At 39.1% G+C, this 12887-nt stretch overlaps 1 protein-coding gene across 5 annotated transcripts in view; it reads left to right on the top strand.

Moving 5' to 3' along the window:
* HOOK3 (hook microtubule tethering protein 3) overlaps positions 1-12887 on the top strand; it is an 82316-nt gene that overhangs the window by 2737 nt on the left and 66692 nt on the right. For 4 of the 5 annotated variants that reach the window (XM_042822885.1, XM_042822886.1, XM_042822887.1 and 1 more), the window contains exon 2: positions 10281-10366. In XM_042822885.1, coding sequence (XP_042678819.1) covers positions 10281-10366 — 86 coding nt within the window. Of the gene's footprint in view, positions 1-10280; positions 10367-12887 lie in introns of those variants that run through there. The other variant, XM_042822889.1, reaches the window with a different exon arrangement.

The following is a 12887-nucleotide window of genomic DNA, read 5'->3' on the forward strand; positions in this document are numbered from 1 at the left end:
TGCAAAAAAAAAAAAAAAAGGGGCAAAATTTTTTTTAGTCCTCAGTGAAACTAGTTGTATGAGCAAGTTGGTTTTTTTTTTGTTTGTTTGTTTGTTTTTGCCTGGATTTTCTCCCAAGTCCTGTGATGATTCTCAGGAAACCACTCATTTAGAAGGGAAAACAGAGTTGTCTTAATTACAGTTTATGCATACCTCAGGTGGCCACTCTCCTCCATTGTGCTAGAGAAGGTGGCTGTAGTTAAGAACTGGTTTAACCTCCCCGATTAAGCATTCATGCAGAGGTACTTGAACAGGTTTGTCTGTTTTAAGTAGAGCAGATAAGGCTTTCCACAGGTCTGAGAACTTGTTCAGCCAACACTACTGTTTGGTGGCTCAGGCACAGGTGAGCTGAAACTGCTCCTCCCTCTGCCAACTCATGATTTTAATAACTGAGAGTGTTCCTCAAATCTTACCCCGTGTGTGGCTGAGGTTCCTTTTCTGGTATCTTTAAGCTGTAGCAAACTGCTTACTTGTGAATGTGTTTTGTTCTTTACTATTTCACCCCACCTCCTTTTACCTCTCCAAGAGCTTTGTGGTGTGGGTTCCTGAATAATTTTTGTGTGGGATGTTAAGCTGAGCGAGCTTTTGCTTCCTTCCATTTCAGCAGGTGATCATGATGATCTTCTGAGGCAGCCAGTGTAGTAGTACCTAGAGTGATCAGTGAAGGACTGGAGCTCTACTACTGACATCTCAAAGCTGATATTTATATTTGAGTGGTGTTTGCAGGCTGCTGTAATTGCAGAACTGTTACCCTACCAAAAATCTCCCAGGAGCCTCTCGTGAGACTATTCTAGGCACTGTGGTGTAGTTATCCATGCAGTACTACAGCCAACGCTGTTTAGAAAAACATGGCAGTGTGGTAAGCCTGCAATGAGTTTAAGATCATTTCAGCGTATCTGACACAGATTCACAACGTTTTTTTTTTCCTCTTTAAAACTTGTGACTAGTTCACAGATGACTATCTGGATTGTTTTGCTTTGTGTTCAGTGCTAGGAATGCTTTTCACTCAGATGCATCACTGAGTCATATCATAAAACATGGAGAGCTGTCAAGTGTGTATGTGGCAGTTGCACTGTAATGTGCCAATATCTGAAATCATTGTGGTGTCTATGGGCTTTCTGGCACGTAATTTGATAAATTTTCTTTTTTAACATAGAAATAAGGTCTGATATTGGAAAGATTGCTTAGCTTTGGTGTAAAAACAGCACAGTTCCTCAAAGAGGTCATTGCTATGAACTTTTTTTCCTTCATGTTGGTAGGTAACTTGTTTTGCCATATGCTGCCTTCAGCAAGTTGTCTGCTTGCTGTCTTGCCTGCTTCTGCTTTCTCTTCCAACCCTCAAGGCCAGATATAGTTTTCCTGGTAAACATGTTAAAGCCTTATGATAACTGAATTTTGTAAATGCTGTACAAGACCACTGTTCTGGCTTTCTTCAGTTGAAAAACATATCTAGCCATTTATGTGGTGACAGTTCTTCAGTCTTTCTCCGTTTTGGCTGGACAGTCTCAGTACAGTGTATCTGTCTTCTGTGTGATGCCTTATCTCCAGCTGGAAGCGTTTGCTTGTGCTAGTCTGAAAATTAGAGACTGCGTGAGCAAGTGCTGAAATAGAGATTTTTTTTACTCTTCAAGAAGTCTGCTTGTAAACATTGTTTGGGCTCCTTTTACAGAGAGGACCAGTGCTACCAGAATTTGTTGTGAAAATGTGTTTTCCGTTGCTGTCCAGTTATGTCTCCTTTTTGAACTACGCTGTTCTTGATCCTTGTTCATTTGCGCTTTTAAGAACTCATCTGATTTCTGCAAATGGATGCAAAGATTGAAACTAGTTAAGCCTGTTTGTGCTCTTTCAATCCTTAATCGCTGACCACAAAGTTGTAGGTTTTCATTTCCTTCTGTTGATACTGTTGCATCAGCAATTCTTACCTGTTGAAGAAAAGTCATCAAATTTCAGTAGTGGCTGCTTGTGCTGGTGATGAGGGCAGATGAAGAAAGTCCTTTGGATATGTTACATATGTTACTGTTTGTAGAGAAGAAAACACAGAGCTTGCCAGCTTTTGTGGAGCGCAGGTGGGGGTATCTGGTCCAGCTGCATCTGCTGCAACAGACCTGTAGAGTAAGCCTTTATTATTATTAGTGGCCTCTGAGTAGGAGGATGGCAAAGTTTGCTGTTCTACTCTTTTAGGCATAGTTATCTGAAAGGCTGATATTCTGGAGCATCTCATGCACTGTGTTTGGAGGAGCTGAGGTATCTCGTACCATTATTTGACAATACGGAATTTTAATGTGTTGTTGGGGGATGAAACAGAGGATTTGTTAGTTTTGGACAATACTCTTCATGTTTACTTTTTTAGTGTTTGTTCGTTCGTTTTCAGTATGTCATGGCCTTGTCCCAAATTTTGCTTTTTTTTTTTTTTTTTTCAATTTGCTTCTTTCTGAAGAGCTGCTGAATAAGTCTCTGAAGAATCTGAAGATTCTCTGAATAATCTCTGAGGAAAAAAAGGCATTGCAATTTGATTCAGTACGTGCTCTGTCTCAGTTCTGCCCATTCATTTTTCCCTGTGGATTATGAGATGCTGCCAGGAGAAGAAGCAGGTTTGTCTGCTGAGAACCATGAACTTTAAGCAGTACAAAGGAAATGAGGAAACAACTGCTAATATACTCATCTTAAGATGGGAGGTTAGGGGACAATCTTGTTCCCATCTGTTTGAGATAGTTAAATAGTTAATTGAAAAATATCTGAATTGTGTGTTTGGCTCATTTGTCATTATTGTGGGATTTTTTTGAGGCTCTTGAACTGGAAGATGAATATTCTGATGCTCTGTTCTTCCTGGACCATCGAAATTCTTTGTTACAATGCATTTGACATCAGCAGAGCAATTGCATGCACTTCTAATTGTGCAGTAGGGGAGGCAGAACAAAAAGGACATGAGACACTATTTTGCTGCTGCCTACTCTTTTAGGTGAGCTAAGGACTCAGTACTATGACAGTTCAGAAAGACTTTTCTAAGTGAAGTTCTTCTCCTGCTTCAGAGACTTAACTAACTTAGGTTTTCTCTAGCTTTAAAGGTCAGTGTTGCTTAATCAGTTCAAATTGCAAGACCGAGTCTTTAATTGAAAATGAAATTTAAAAAAAGTTTGTTGACCAATAATGCTAGCATAAGGCTGAGGGAGGATCGTGTTGCTGGAAGTGTGGAGAAGTAAGTGTCCTTTTGGTAGCCTGTGTTGCCCAGAGCCTGGTATGTCCTGCCACCCAGGGAAGGGGAATAGGCGATCCAGCCTACTGACAATGGCTTCCTGCCTCAGAGTGCGTGCATGTGGTTCTCCCAGCTTACTGCTTTTGCCTGGTGTGATTTAATCATTCCTGTGACTTCCCCAGTGCTTCTCATTCAGGCTAATGAGCAGGAGACAACGTGGAAAGGAGGAGAAAGCTTTGGTGGAAGGAAAGGCTCTCTGATGTCAGAGTGGGTGCTCTAGCCCCCAACACACTTGCACTGGCAGACGAAAGCAGTGAATGCAGGCCTGGAGCTGTTTGAATGAAGTACCTTGAGACATAAAGGGTTGTGGCTTTTCTGCAGGGTTGTGCAGGAAATGGTTTTGAAGTGCTGTGTGTAGTGGAGCAAGTACTGCACGAATAAGTGCATTATAAATGGGATTATAAAGCCCTGGAAATGGTATGGCTCTTTCATACCTTTAGCTGCAAGCTTCTGTGCACTGCTTTCTTTTGTCTGTGGAAGTCTTGTTGTCTGTTTTGAGCTACATCTCTCAGGATAGCTAAGTTAGGTACCTAAACTAGAGGCCAAGCACACATCTGTACCATTCATGATGGGCACTAGAAGATCTGGGAAATGAGGGCATTTTATTGATTCCAGAGCTGCAAAATGTTAAATGGGCCTTCCTTCTATTCTGGAGTTGGATGAAACAATCCTTTGCATGACCTTGGTTGCCATGGCAGCAAGGTGTCCATAGTTTAATCCCCATGTGGATTAAATAGAGGTATGTGTTTAACTGCAGCGGAGATTATGGATATTTTGTCAATTCTAGTGCCACTACAGTGACTGGGAGGAAAACAAAAACAAACAGGATTTATACAGTCTACTGTGGTTTAGCAGATCTCATCATATGGACAATACTAAAAGATGGCAGCCTGTTTCATCATGTCTCTTGCCTTTCTTAAGGAATCACGAGACTTGGTCATCCTCTGACAAGATATGTTCTGCATAGGTAAAGCCCAGAGAAATGTTTACTGAAATAAAGTTCCTAGAAGTGGAGGAGGCTTGAACTGCACGATATGCTAAATTTAACAGTGTGCTACGTCTGTGTTACCCATTGTGGAATCTGTTAAGGCTGAAATTTCAGATTGATGAAGACTTACTGCCATCTCCTTCAGAATCCCATTTTTCAGGTGATAAGTCTCTTGTATTCTTGCGATCTTGTGAAGACAATTTCTACACTGATCAGAAGATTTGTGCAGGTGATATTTCAGTCCGGCTTGGTGTTGTTGGCTTCATCTTCTGCGCCTTTGGAGGAGAATTATTTATTCCACCTATCAAGAGCCAGCACTTTTCATCTAAATTATAGTTGCAAGAGGGTGGAGCTGTAGATTTTAAGTATTCTTTTTTTCCTGTATTTTGCGAAGCAACAAGTCTGTCTGTGTTCATCAATTTTGTTTTTTTTTTTTTAATTACTGGTAGAATTACATTTCTACTTGGACTAGTAGAATGCTAGGCTTTTTCTAACTGCTATCCAAGAAGTTAACAGACTTTGCTTTGCCTTACTTTATCATAACAGGGATCAATTTGAGCGTGTTTGCCTGGTGCTGTTCTGGTCTCTAGTTGTCTAGCAATCTTCATTTAAGGAGCTTATCTCTTTTGTTCACTGAGCCCTATTTGGCTTCTTATAATTGACGTCTGCTTTCAGAGAACAGTTATATTTTCCTTCTCTGGCAAAAATGCACCCTGTCATACGGTTCATACTGCCATATTGGCTTCCGTAAGTTAAGAGTACTGAAACTAACAAACTTCCTGTGTTTGGTTGGTAATGTTCCGCTGCTGAAATCACATGAGTTGACCAACTCAGTATACTGTGTGAGTTTTTACACTCTGCTCAGCAGAGGAAATTGTTTGTTCACCTCTAGGCTGTGCCATTTGTATCTTCTTCCATGAAAAGCTGTTTTTAGTCTTAGGAGGTGTTTGGTGCTTAATGGACCGCACGTGCCCTACAAATTAGAATGTGCTAGAGTCTTACTCTCACAGTTTTGCGCTGACTAATAGCTTGTATTTTGAAAAAAATAATATAAAGTATCAGTGGTAAGCATTACTTTTAAATAAAAAACAATTAATTAGGTGAAAACTCAAAAAACTGTTGGTTTAGGCTTAACTATGTTAGGCCTTCATTTTATATGTTGAATGTTAGGTTTATCACAAATGCTCCGTAGTGCTGTTTTTTCATCAGCAGGCCTATCTGTTCATTGTCTTAATCAGATGTCCATGGGGAGTGACCTGTGGTGGGGTGGGAGAGCCAGGGGAGCCACTGCTGCACAAAGGGTGGAGGTGCCCATGGCAGGGAGCCGTGTCGGAGCGCAGAGAGGCTGAGCAGGAGTGACGCAGGTGGAGTGCTATGGGCTGAGCACAGTGCCCATTGCATGTTCCTGTGTGCTGCCTGGGGGAGGATACAGAAGGGAATGGCTGGGAGGAGGATGCTTTTAATTTGTTTTTAGTTCCCACAGCTCTGTTCTGTTATTAATTGACAATAAATTATATCAACCTCCCTAAACCTAGTGTTTGGCCTGTGATGGTAAATGCGTGTATTCCCGTCTTTATTTCAATCTGTTTGCCTGTTCTTCATCGTATTATTTCCCCTGGCTCTTTTGAGAAGTCAGAGAGCAGTGTGGTGGAGCTGAGCTTGCAGTCTGTATGAAGCACCACAGCCAGTAACGTAGAAGCCTTGTCATTTCCTTATTCAGCTATTGGAGTGCCTAACGAAGTTGCAGAGTAACTCTTGAGATTTTAATGAGGAGAGTCTAGTGACCAAATAAAAATATTCCCAAATCTAAATCACTGAATAAAACTCCTGGTTGCCTGAGAGTCTGAATCCTGTTTGTTTGCTGTATGTAGTCTGCTGCTGTCTTGGAAAGCATGTAAAATAACTTGTGGTATGGTTATCCAAGGAGAAGATAGCAGTGCTGCCAGCCAGGTGGAGAAAAATGAGTGAAGGAAGTGACAAAACCTTATTAAAGGTTCTGCTCTTTCAAGTATTCTTGCAAACGGCCTGTTGCAATTTGCATGCATGCCACTGAGACTGGTTCCTTCCTTCCTTTTGTTTTTGCTGCTTTTCTCGTCTCAGCTGTGTGCTTTGTTCCATTTGTGGTGATTTTACTGATGTTGGCCCTACAGAGCAGAGAGTTGTCATCTTGCATAGCCAATTTGAAAAGTATAGTTAAGGGACAAATAATTCTGAAGCATCATGAAGTGTTGGGGGGTACTCTACCCTCCACAATAACTGTCTGCAGACTGTTACCTGTCACACAGTAAAAATGCTGCTTTTGTTGCCTTTATGCATAAGTTAGCCCAGTCACACAGTATTTTATTACCTAAGATTCTCTAAAGAGGTTTTAGATATTATGAAAAGACAGTAAATATTTATGCAGTTGTGCCACAAGTGAAAAAACAAGCTGTGGATATAATCACTGCACAAAGAACAGAGCTTTCATACTTAGTGTTGAGAAGGGAGATTTTTTTGCTGGAGATCTTTTTTTTTTTTTTTTTTTTTTTTTTTTTTTGTCCTATATTTTTTGTGCCTGTCTTCCTCCAGCTTCATGGAATGTTAGACCACAACCACATCCTAAACTTCAGCTAGTGTATTTTGAGTACTGAGTCTGCCCAGTCCTCACCTTCGTATTATAATTGTTCATGAAATGCATTTTTTCTTCCTTCTTTCCCCAGTATCTGACAAATCTTCATTAGTCATATAATGTAATTTAGAACTGTAATTCTGATTTGCCGAGGTCCTGAGTCCTTGCAGCAATCCAGTTCCAATAATAGAGCCCTTTGCATTGAAACAATCACCTGCAATGCTATTTTGTTCTTAAGTTTTGTATAAAAATTGACTGTGTATGTTTATGGCCTCGTATGTTGGTGCTCTGAGTTAAAACTTGGACAGACAAATTACCATAAACTTTTTCTGTGTCTTACGTGGAAATTGATGGAAAACAGGAAGGCTTAGTGGGGCAGTGGTTGATCTTTTGTTTTTCCCTGTTTCCTCAGACTGCCCTGTCAGTTAGTGCGTCCAGTTTGTCGTCAAGGTTTCATATAGCGGTTCAAGAAGCAGAAAAAAGGATCATAACAGAGCATGAATTTAAACCGTTGGGGAACTGTAGTACTGCAGACTCTCAAGAAGCAGGAACAGTTCCAGTGGGATGAGGGAGAAGTCTTTCAGGCTGAAGGAGATCGTAATGTACAGGAAGGGCAGTGTATGAGGGCAGCCCTTGCTGAAAAGCATTTCAGAGGCATGCAGAAAAAAAAAACAACAACAACAAAAAAAACAAACCAAAAAAAGCCTGCTGTCTCTGCAGTCGGACTGTGCTTCAATATTTCCACATTCTTACCATTCTTTTCCTTTCTGGAAAATGAATTCTGCTTTTTTATACTGGCTTTTTGTGGTCTGACCTGAGAGTGGACTCACAGTTTAACACTGACATAGTTTTTTAAAATTTTATATATTTGGGGTGGGAAGAAGAGAAATATGTTGTTTTCATGTGCCTGAAGGATATGAAAAAGATAACTTTTTTTTTTTTTTTTTGGAAGAGCTGAATAAAAGCTATTAAACATCTCAGTTGAAATGTATTTGTCTGCAAAGGAAAGGAATACAACGCGTAGTATTTCTTACAAAGTTATGTGTGCAAAAGGAACAAGCTGTATAACTACTGGGAATTTTTCTCTGATCTGTCTCATGTAATATAAAGCAGGGTTGTCGTCAGTGGTGGCCTTGCACGCGTGAGTGTGGAATAAGTAGTTCACATGGGTAATCTGACCTGTTCTGGCCCTTACTGGCAGTTCTGTTCTTTTCTTGTTTATAAAGTATAAAGAATGATGATGAAATCAATTAGACTGTACCTTGTTTTTTTGTTACTTGAAAATAGGATAAGCAAACTCCCTTCCTGCCTCGATATAGTAGTATCTGTTACTTACACTTTTATTTAGGCAAGGAGGTGTTTCATGTGTCAATATGCAAAATGAATTTAAGGACATTGGATTGCTTTGCAGTCTGAGTAAAGACTTAATTGTCAGTATTGTTTATTTGGAAATATCATTTTGCTTTGACTGTACTTGAAAAAAGCAGAGTACAGCTTTTAGGTGATTTTTTTTGTTTGTTTGTTCGGCTGTTGTGCAGCAGACAGCAATTAAACTTTGATAATTTAAAGGGATAATATGCAAAACTTGGAAGTTTTCATGTTTGTGCTTGTAAATTTTAATATTACGTCTTGAACTTCAAGCATAAGCATCATTGATGCCATTGCAAACTTTCTCATGAGAAAGAAATCATTTCCTGTCTGAAGTGCTTCTGAATTGTCACAGTATTCCTTGATATTCTTTTGATAGTATTACTGTAATTCAGAGATTCTAGGTAACTAGAAGTTTCTGGCAAAATAGCAATTTATTTTATATCCTGTTATGTGGCTTTTAGTATTCCTTTTTTTAAGTGTGTAGTTCTTCTATTATGGTACTCAGGTTCTATGGTAAGGTGCTTATTTGATACTACCAAGTAACTGAGAATCTGGACATTGATATTTGAGAGTCTTTTCCACCAAAAAAAGAACTGATATGATTTTCTGTTATGCGAATTGTAAGATACATACCTAGAGGATGTTTACTAGGAAATGGCTTACACTAGCATTAGTATTTTGTATTCTAGTAAAGCAGGAAAATTGCACGTAATGTTCAGAAAAAAACCTGTTGATATTATCTGAAATTTATGTAGCCTGCAGTTGCAAGCTGTCTTGCAAGCTTTCTTATCTCTAGTGCATACAGATAATGATTCCTACTAAGAAAACTAGTCTTCCCTGGAAGGAGAATAACAACAGAGAGAAGTAGGCAAATATTCTCTAAATGTCATGTAGTCATATTTTAGGAAAACTCATCCACATCCCTTAAAACCAATGTTCATTACATTGTAAATGATTGGATACCTTATACCAGTTGAAAAGACTTTGCTGAAGCAGAAGGCTCTTTGCCACATCAAAAGAGAAATGAAAAAAAGAGCTCTCCCTTGTGTTTTTGTGCTTTGCTGTTGTGGTGGTGGGGGGAGGGTTGCAGATAGCCTGAAGGCTGTAAGCATGAAAATGGAGTAGAACAATAGAAGCCATACAGAAATTCTATGTATTGACGTGTTTTTTTGTTGTTGTTGGTTTTTTGTTTTTTTTTTAAATATTTATAAAAGAGATTATTCTTACTCCTTCGTAATTCTTTTCTTCGAAGATGTTACCTGGCCTCCTCAGAAAATTAGGTTTTGTCAGTGTTTTCAGAGCACAGTCTAGAGAGGGAAAATTGTGACCTAGCTCACTTCTTAGGTGTAGTAGTTCTGTCATCAAACTGCTCTGTCACGTAGACCTTGCTATTCCTCTTCTGCAGTTCTGAGTAACAACACCTACGTATGTTAGTTTCATCTGAGGACCAGAGTCTTGTCACGATATGGACTTGTAATTAATGTCTGTCACTTTGTTAACTAAGCACACCAAAATAACTAGAGCACTGGTACTATATGGATCTGCTAGGGTTTAGCAGCATTATGCTTTGCTCCTATGTCCAGTGTTAGAGAGCAATTAAGTCTTAGGATTGTGGGAAACTTGTGAAAGTTTTGTGTAATTAGTATTAACTTCTAATACCAGAATTTCTTTCATATGTTCACTGGGAGGGGTGTACCTAAACATGCTTGAAGATGTGCTCCAGAAATACTGAAGAGAGAGAAAATCCAAGTAATATGCTGTGAAAAAAAATTTTTTTGCAAATGTGCTTTCATCGTTTGTGGTTAAACTTACAGTGTTTGTACTTCCAAAAACAAAGATGCTAAGCTATGACAGTGGTTAATATCTTATTTTGCTATTAAATTTAAGCTTATTTTTTCTTAGCTCCTGCAAGAAATGTGTTGGTTTTACTCTGTTCCATTTGCTAGTAGCTGGCTTGTTTTATGTGTAAAAATTGATTGACATTGAAATGAAAACATGTAACCTTTTTCATTCTCTCCCAGATCCAGACATTTAATGTTGAGGCACCATGCCAGACTGTGGAAGATTTAACGAGTGGGGTTGTGATGGCTCAGGTTCTTCAAAAAATGTAAGAAATTATTTAATTATTTACATGCATGCAGATTTATTATTTATGAACAAGTCTGATGTAAATGTATTTTGATTCAGACTTGACTGGTATTCTGTAAAGGCATGACTAATCCTTCATTTAGACATTACTTTAACCTGGAACATGACAAATATAGTTATCCATAGCTTTCAAATAACTATCTTAAAGGCTGAAAAAAGAGAAGTTTTGTGTTTAGGAAGCTGTGAAGGCATTTATTCAAGTGTAATCTTAGTGAAAAGTGAATTGGGTTATAACTGAGGTCCCAAGTTACTGGTAATGCTGGAGTTAGTTTCACATGATAAAATTCAGTGAAGTAAGCTGTTGGTTTGATTGTATCCAGAGGTAATAACATTCTTGAGAGTAAATGGGGGAATAGTAGATGTTGCACTAGGTAATGGTTTTGTTTCCTTGAACTCTAAGGTCAAATAGGTTTGAAATGCATTAATTCAAAGCCTCAGTCTAATCGAGAATGGTGACTGTGAGTAATCATCTGAAGTGTAGCTGGGTGTGTAGTGGTAATCCAGTATTACCTATTTTCGCAGAATCACAACTTTTTCAAACTTGGCACTAGCAGCAAAATCTTGCTAATCTTAATGAAATTGTAATCAAACAGATTTAAGAGGAAAAATACTTATTTTAGAATCAGGGAATGTTTAAACATACGAAGCAAGTGTAGAACAGGCTTTTCCAGCTTATCCTTCTCTCTGTATTACCAGTACTGCTTCCCTCTCTGTCACAAGCAAAATTACTACATGGAAGAAAAGTTTTTCAGGTGTAGAAATAAGAGCAAGACAGCCGGTTCACAGAGCTCATTTGGAGAAATCTTGCACTGAAGTTGAATAGGAGCAAACTGGGCTACGTCATTGGAAACAGATGTCATTTTCAGTGAACACTTGAAAACTTAACCTTCAATATGAAAATCCCCCATCAAGATAATTGTGAAAAGACAAATTTATTGTCTAGATAATGAGACACAAATCCTCCTAAACTCTGTCATTCTTACTCCATTGAGAATTGTAGACTACTTTTCTTAAAAAGTGCGTTCCTTGAAATTTGATTATCCTTCAGCATGGCTGCCCCTTATTTTGGATTCTCCATAATGCATAAAAATAAAGGGAAATAGGGAGAATTGTAACAATTTTAACTGCATCTATAAAAGTTAATTAATCTTTAAAAAATAGTTCTTCCTCAGAGTTATCTGTGAGTGAATCAGAGAATCATAGGATCACCAAGGTTGGAAAAGAGCTCTAGCCCAACTGTCCATCTATTACTAATATTTCCTACTAAGCCATGTCCCTCAGTACAAAATCTAAATGTTTTTTGAACATTTCCAGGCCCGACCACTCTTTCCGAGAAGTTTTTCTTAGCATCCAGCCTGAATCTCCCCTGGCTCAACTTTAGGCCATTCCCTCTTGTCCTATTGCAAGATACATGGAAGAAGAGGCTGATTCCTACCTCGCCACAGCCTCCCTTCAGGCAGTTGTAGAGGGCAGTAACGTCTCCCCAGCCTCCTCCAAACTGAACAATCCCAGCTCCCTCAGCTTCTTCTCATAAGGCTTGTGCTCCAGACCTCTCACAGCTTCACGGCCCTTCTCTGAACACATTCCAGCACTCAATGTCTTTCTTGTAGTGAGGGGCCCAAAATTAAACACAGTATTCAAAGTATGCCCTCACCAGGGGCTGATCACTTCCATTCACCTACTGGCAACACTATTTCTGGTGCAAACCAGGATGCTGTCAGCATTCTTGACCACCCAAGCACACTGCTGGAGCACTCATGTTCAGCCAAGCATTGACCAATACTGCCAGGTCTGTTTGCTCTACACAGTCTTCCAGCCATCTGCCACAAGCTCATAGCATTGTCTGGGGTTATTGCCAAAGTGCAGGACCCAGCACTTAGTAAGCAAATGCAGTCATTGAAGAACTCAAATTGAATGAGGCAGAGTTCTAATGAAAACTAAAAGATGTTGGCCTTATCTGGTTGTCTGATATACTTCCATAGGAGAGTAAGGATAGCTTTGTTCTTGAAATTTTTAAGATTTACTTGAAAACTTCAGGATTTGAGTGTCTAAACTCTCTGTTGTTGTTGTTGTTGTTTTTTAACCTGCGCTTTCATGGAAAGAGTGTCCATTGATACTTATGAGGACAGGCAATAGTTGAAACAAGTTGAAGTTGACACTACTTTATGTTGAGGATGTTTCGGAGAATAAAAAAAATAACAAACCATGCCTTGTATCAGCAGTTGATAAGGGTGCTTGATGTATGTTTTTCCTCAGTACTTTTACTGAGGTAGTTGCTTGTGTTTGTAAGTAGAGACCATTCTGCAGAAATGTCAGTTCCTATAGCAGGATTTTCTGCAGGAAATTTCTCTAAGAGGCTGCATGAAGAAGAGGGAAATACACCTTCAGAAGCTATTCAAAAGCGTACTATGTAAGTTCATATGGCAGAACTGTGATTTATGTAAGCAAGCATGAGTGTTTTACTTACAGATTCTGACATT

This window comes from Centrocercus urophasianus, unplaced genomic scaffold (genome assembly GCF_019232065.1).
Source record: "Centrocercus urophasianus isolate 14NV4802_14NV808 unplaced genomic scaffold, USGS_Curo_1.0 seq_21, whole genome shotgun sequence".
Taxonomy (NCBI): Eukaryota; Metazoa; Chordata; class Aves; order Galliformes; family Phasianidae; genus Centrocercus; species Centrocercus urophasianus.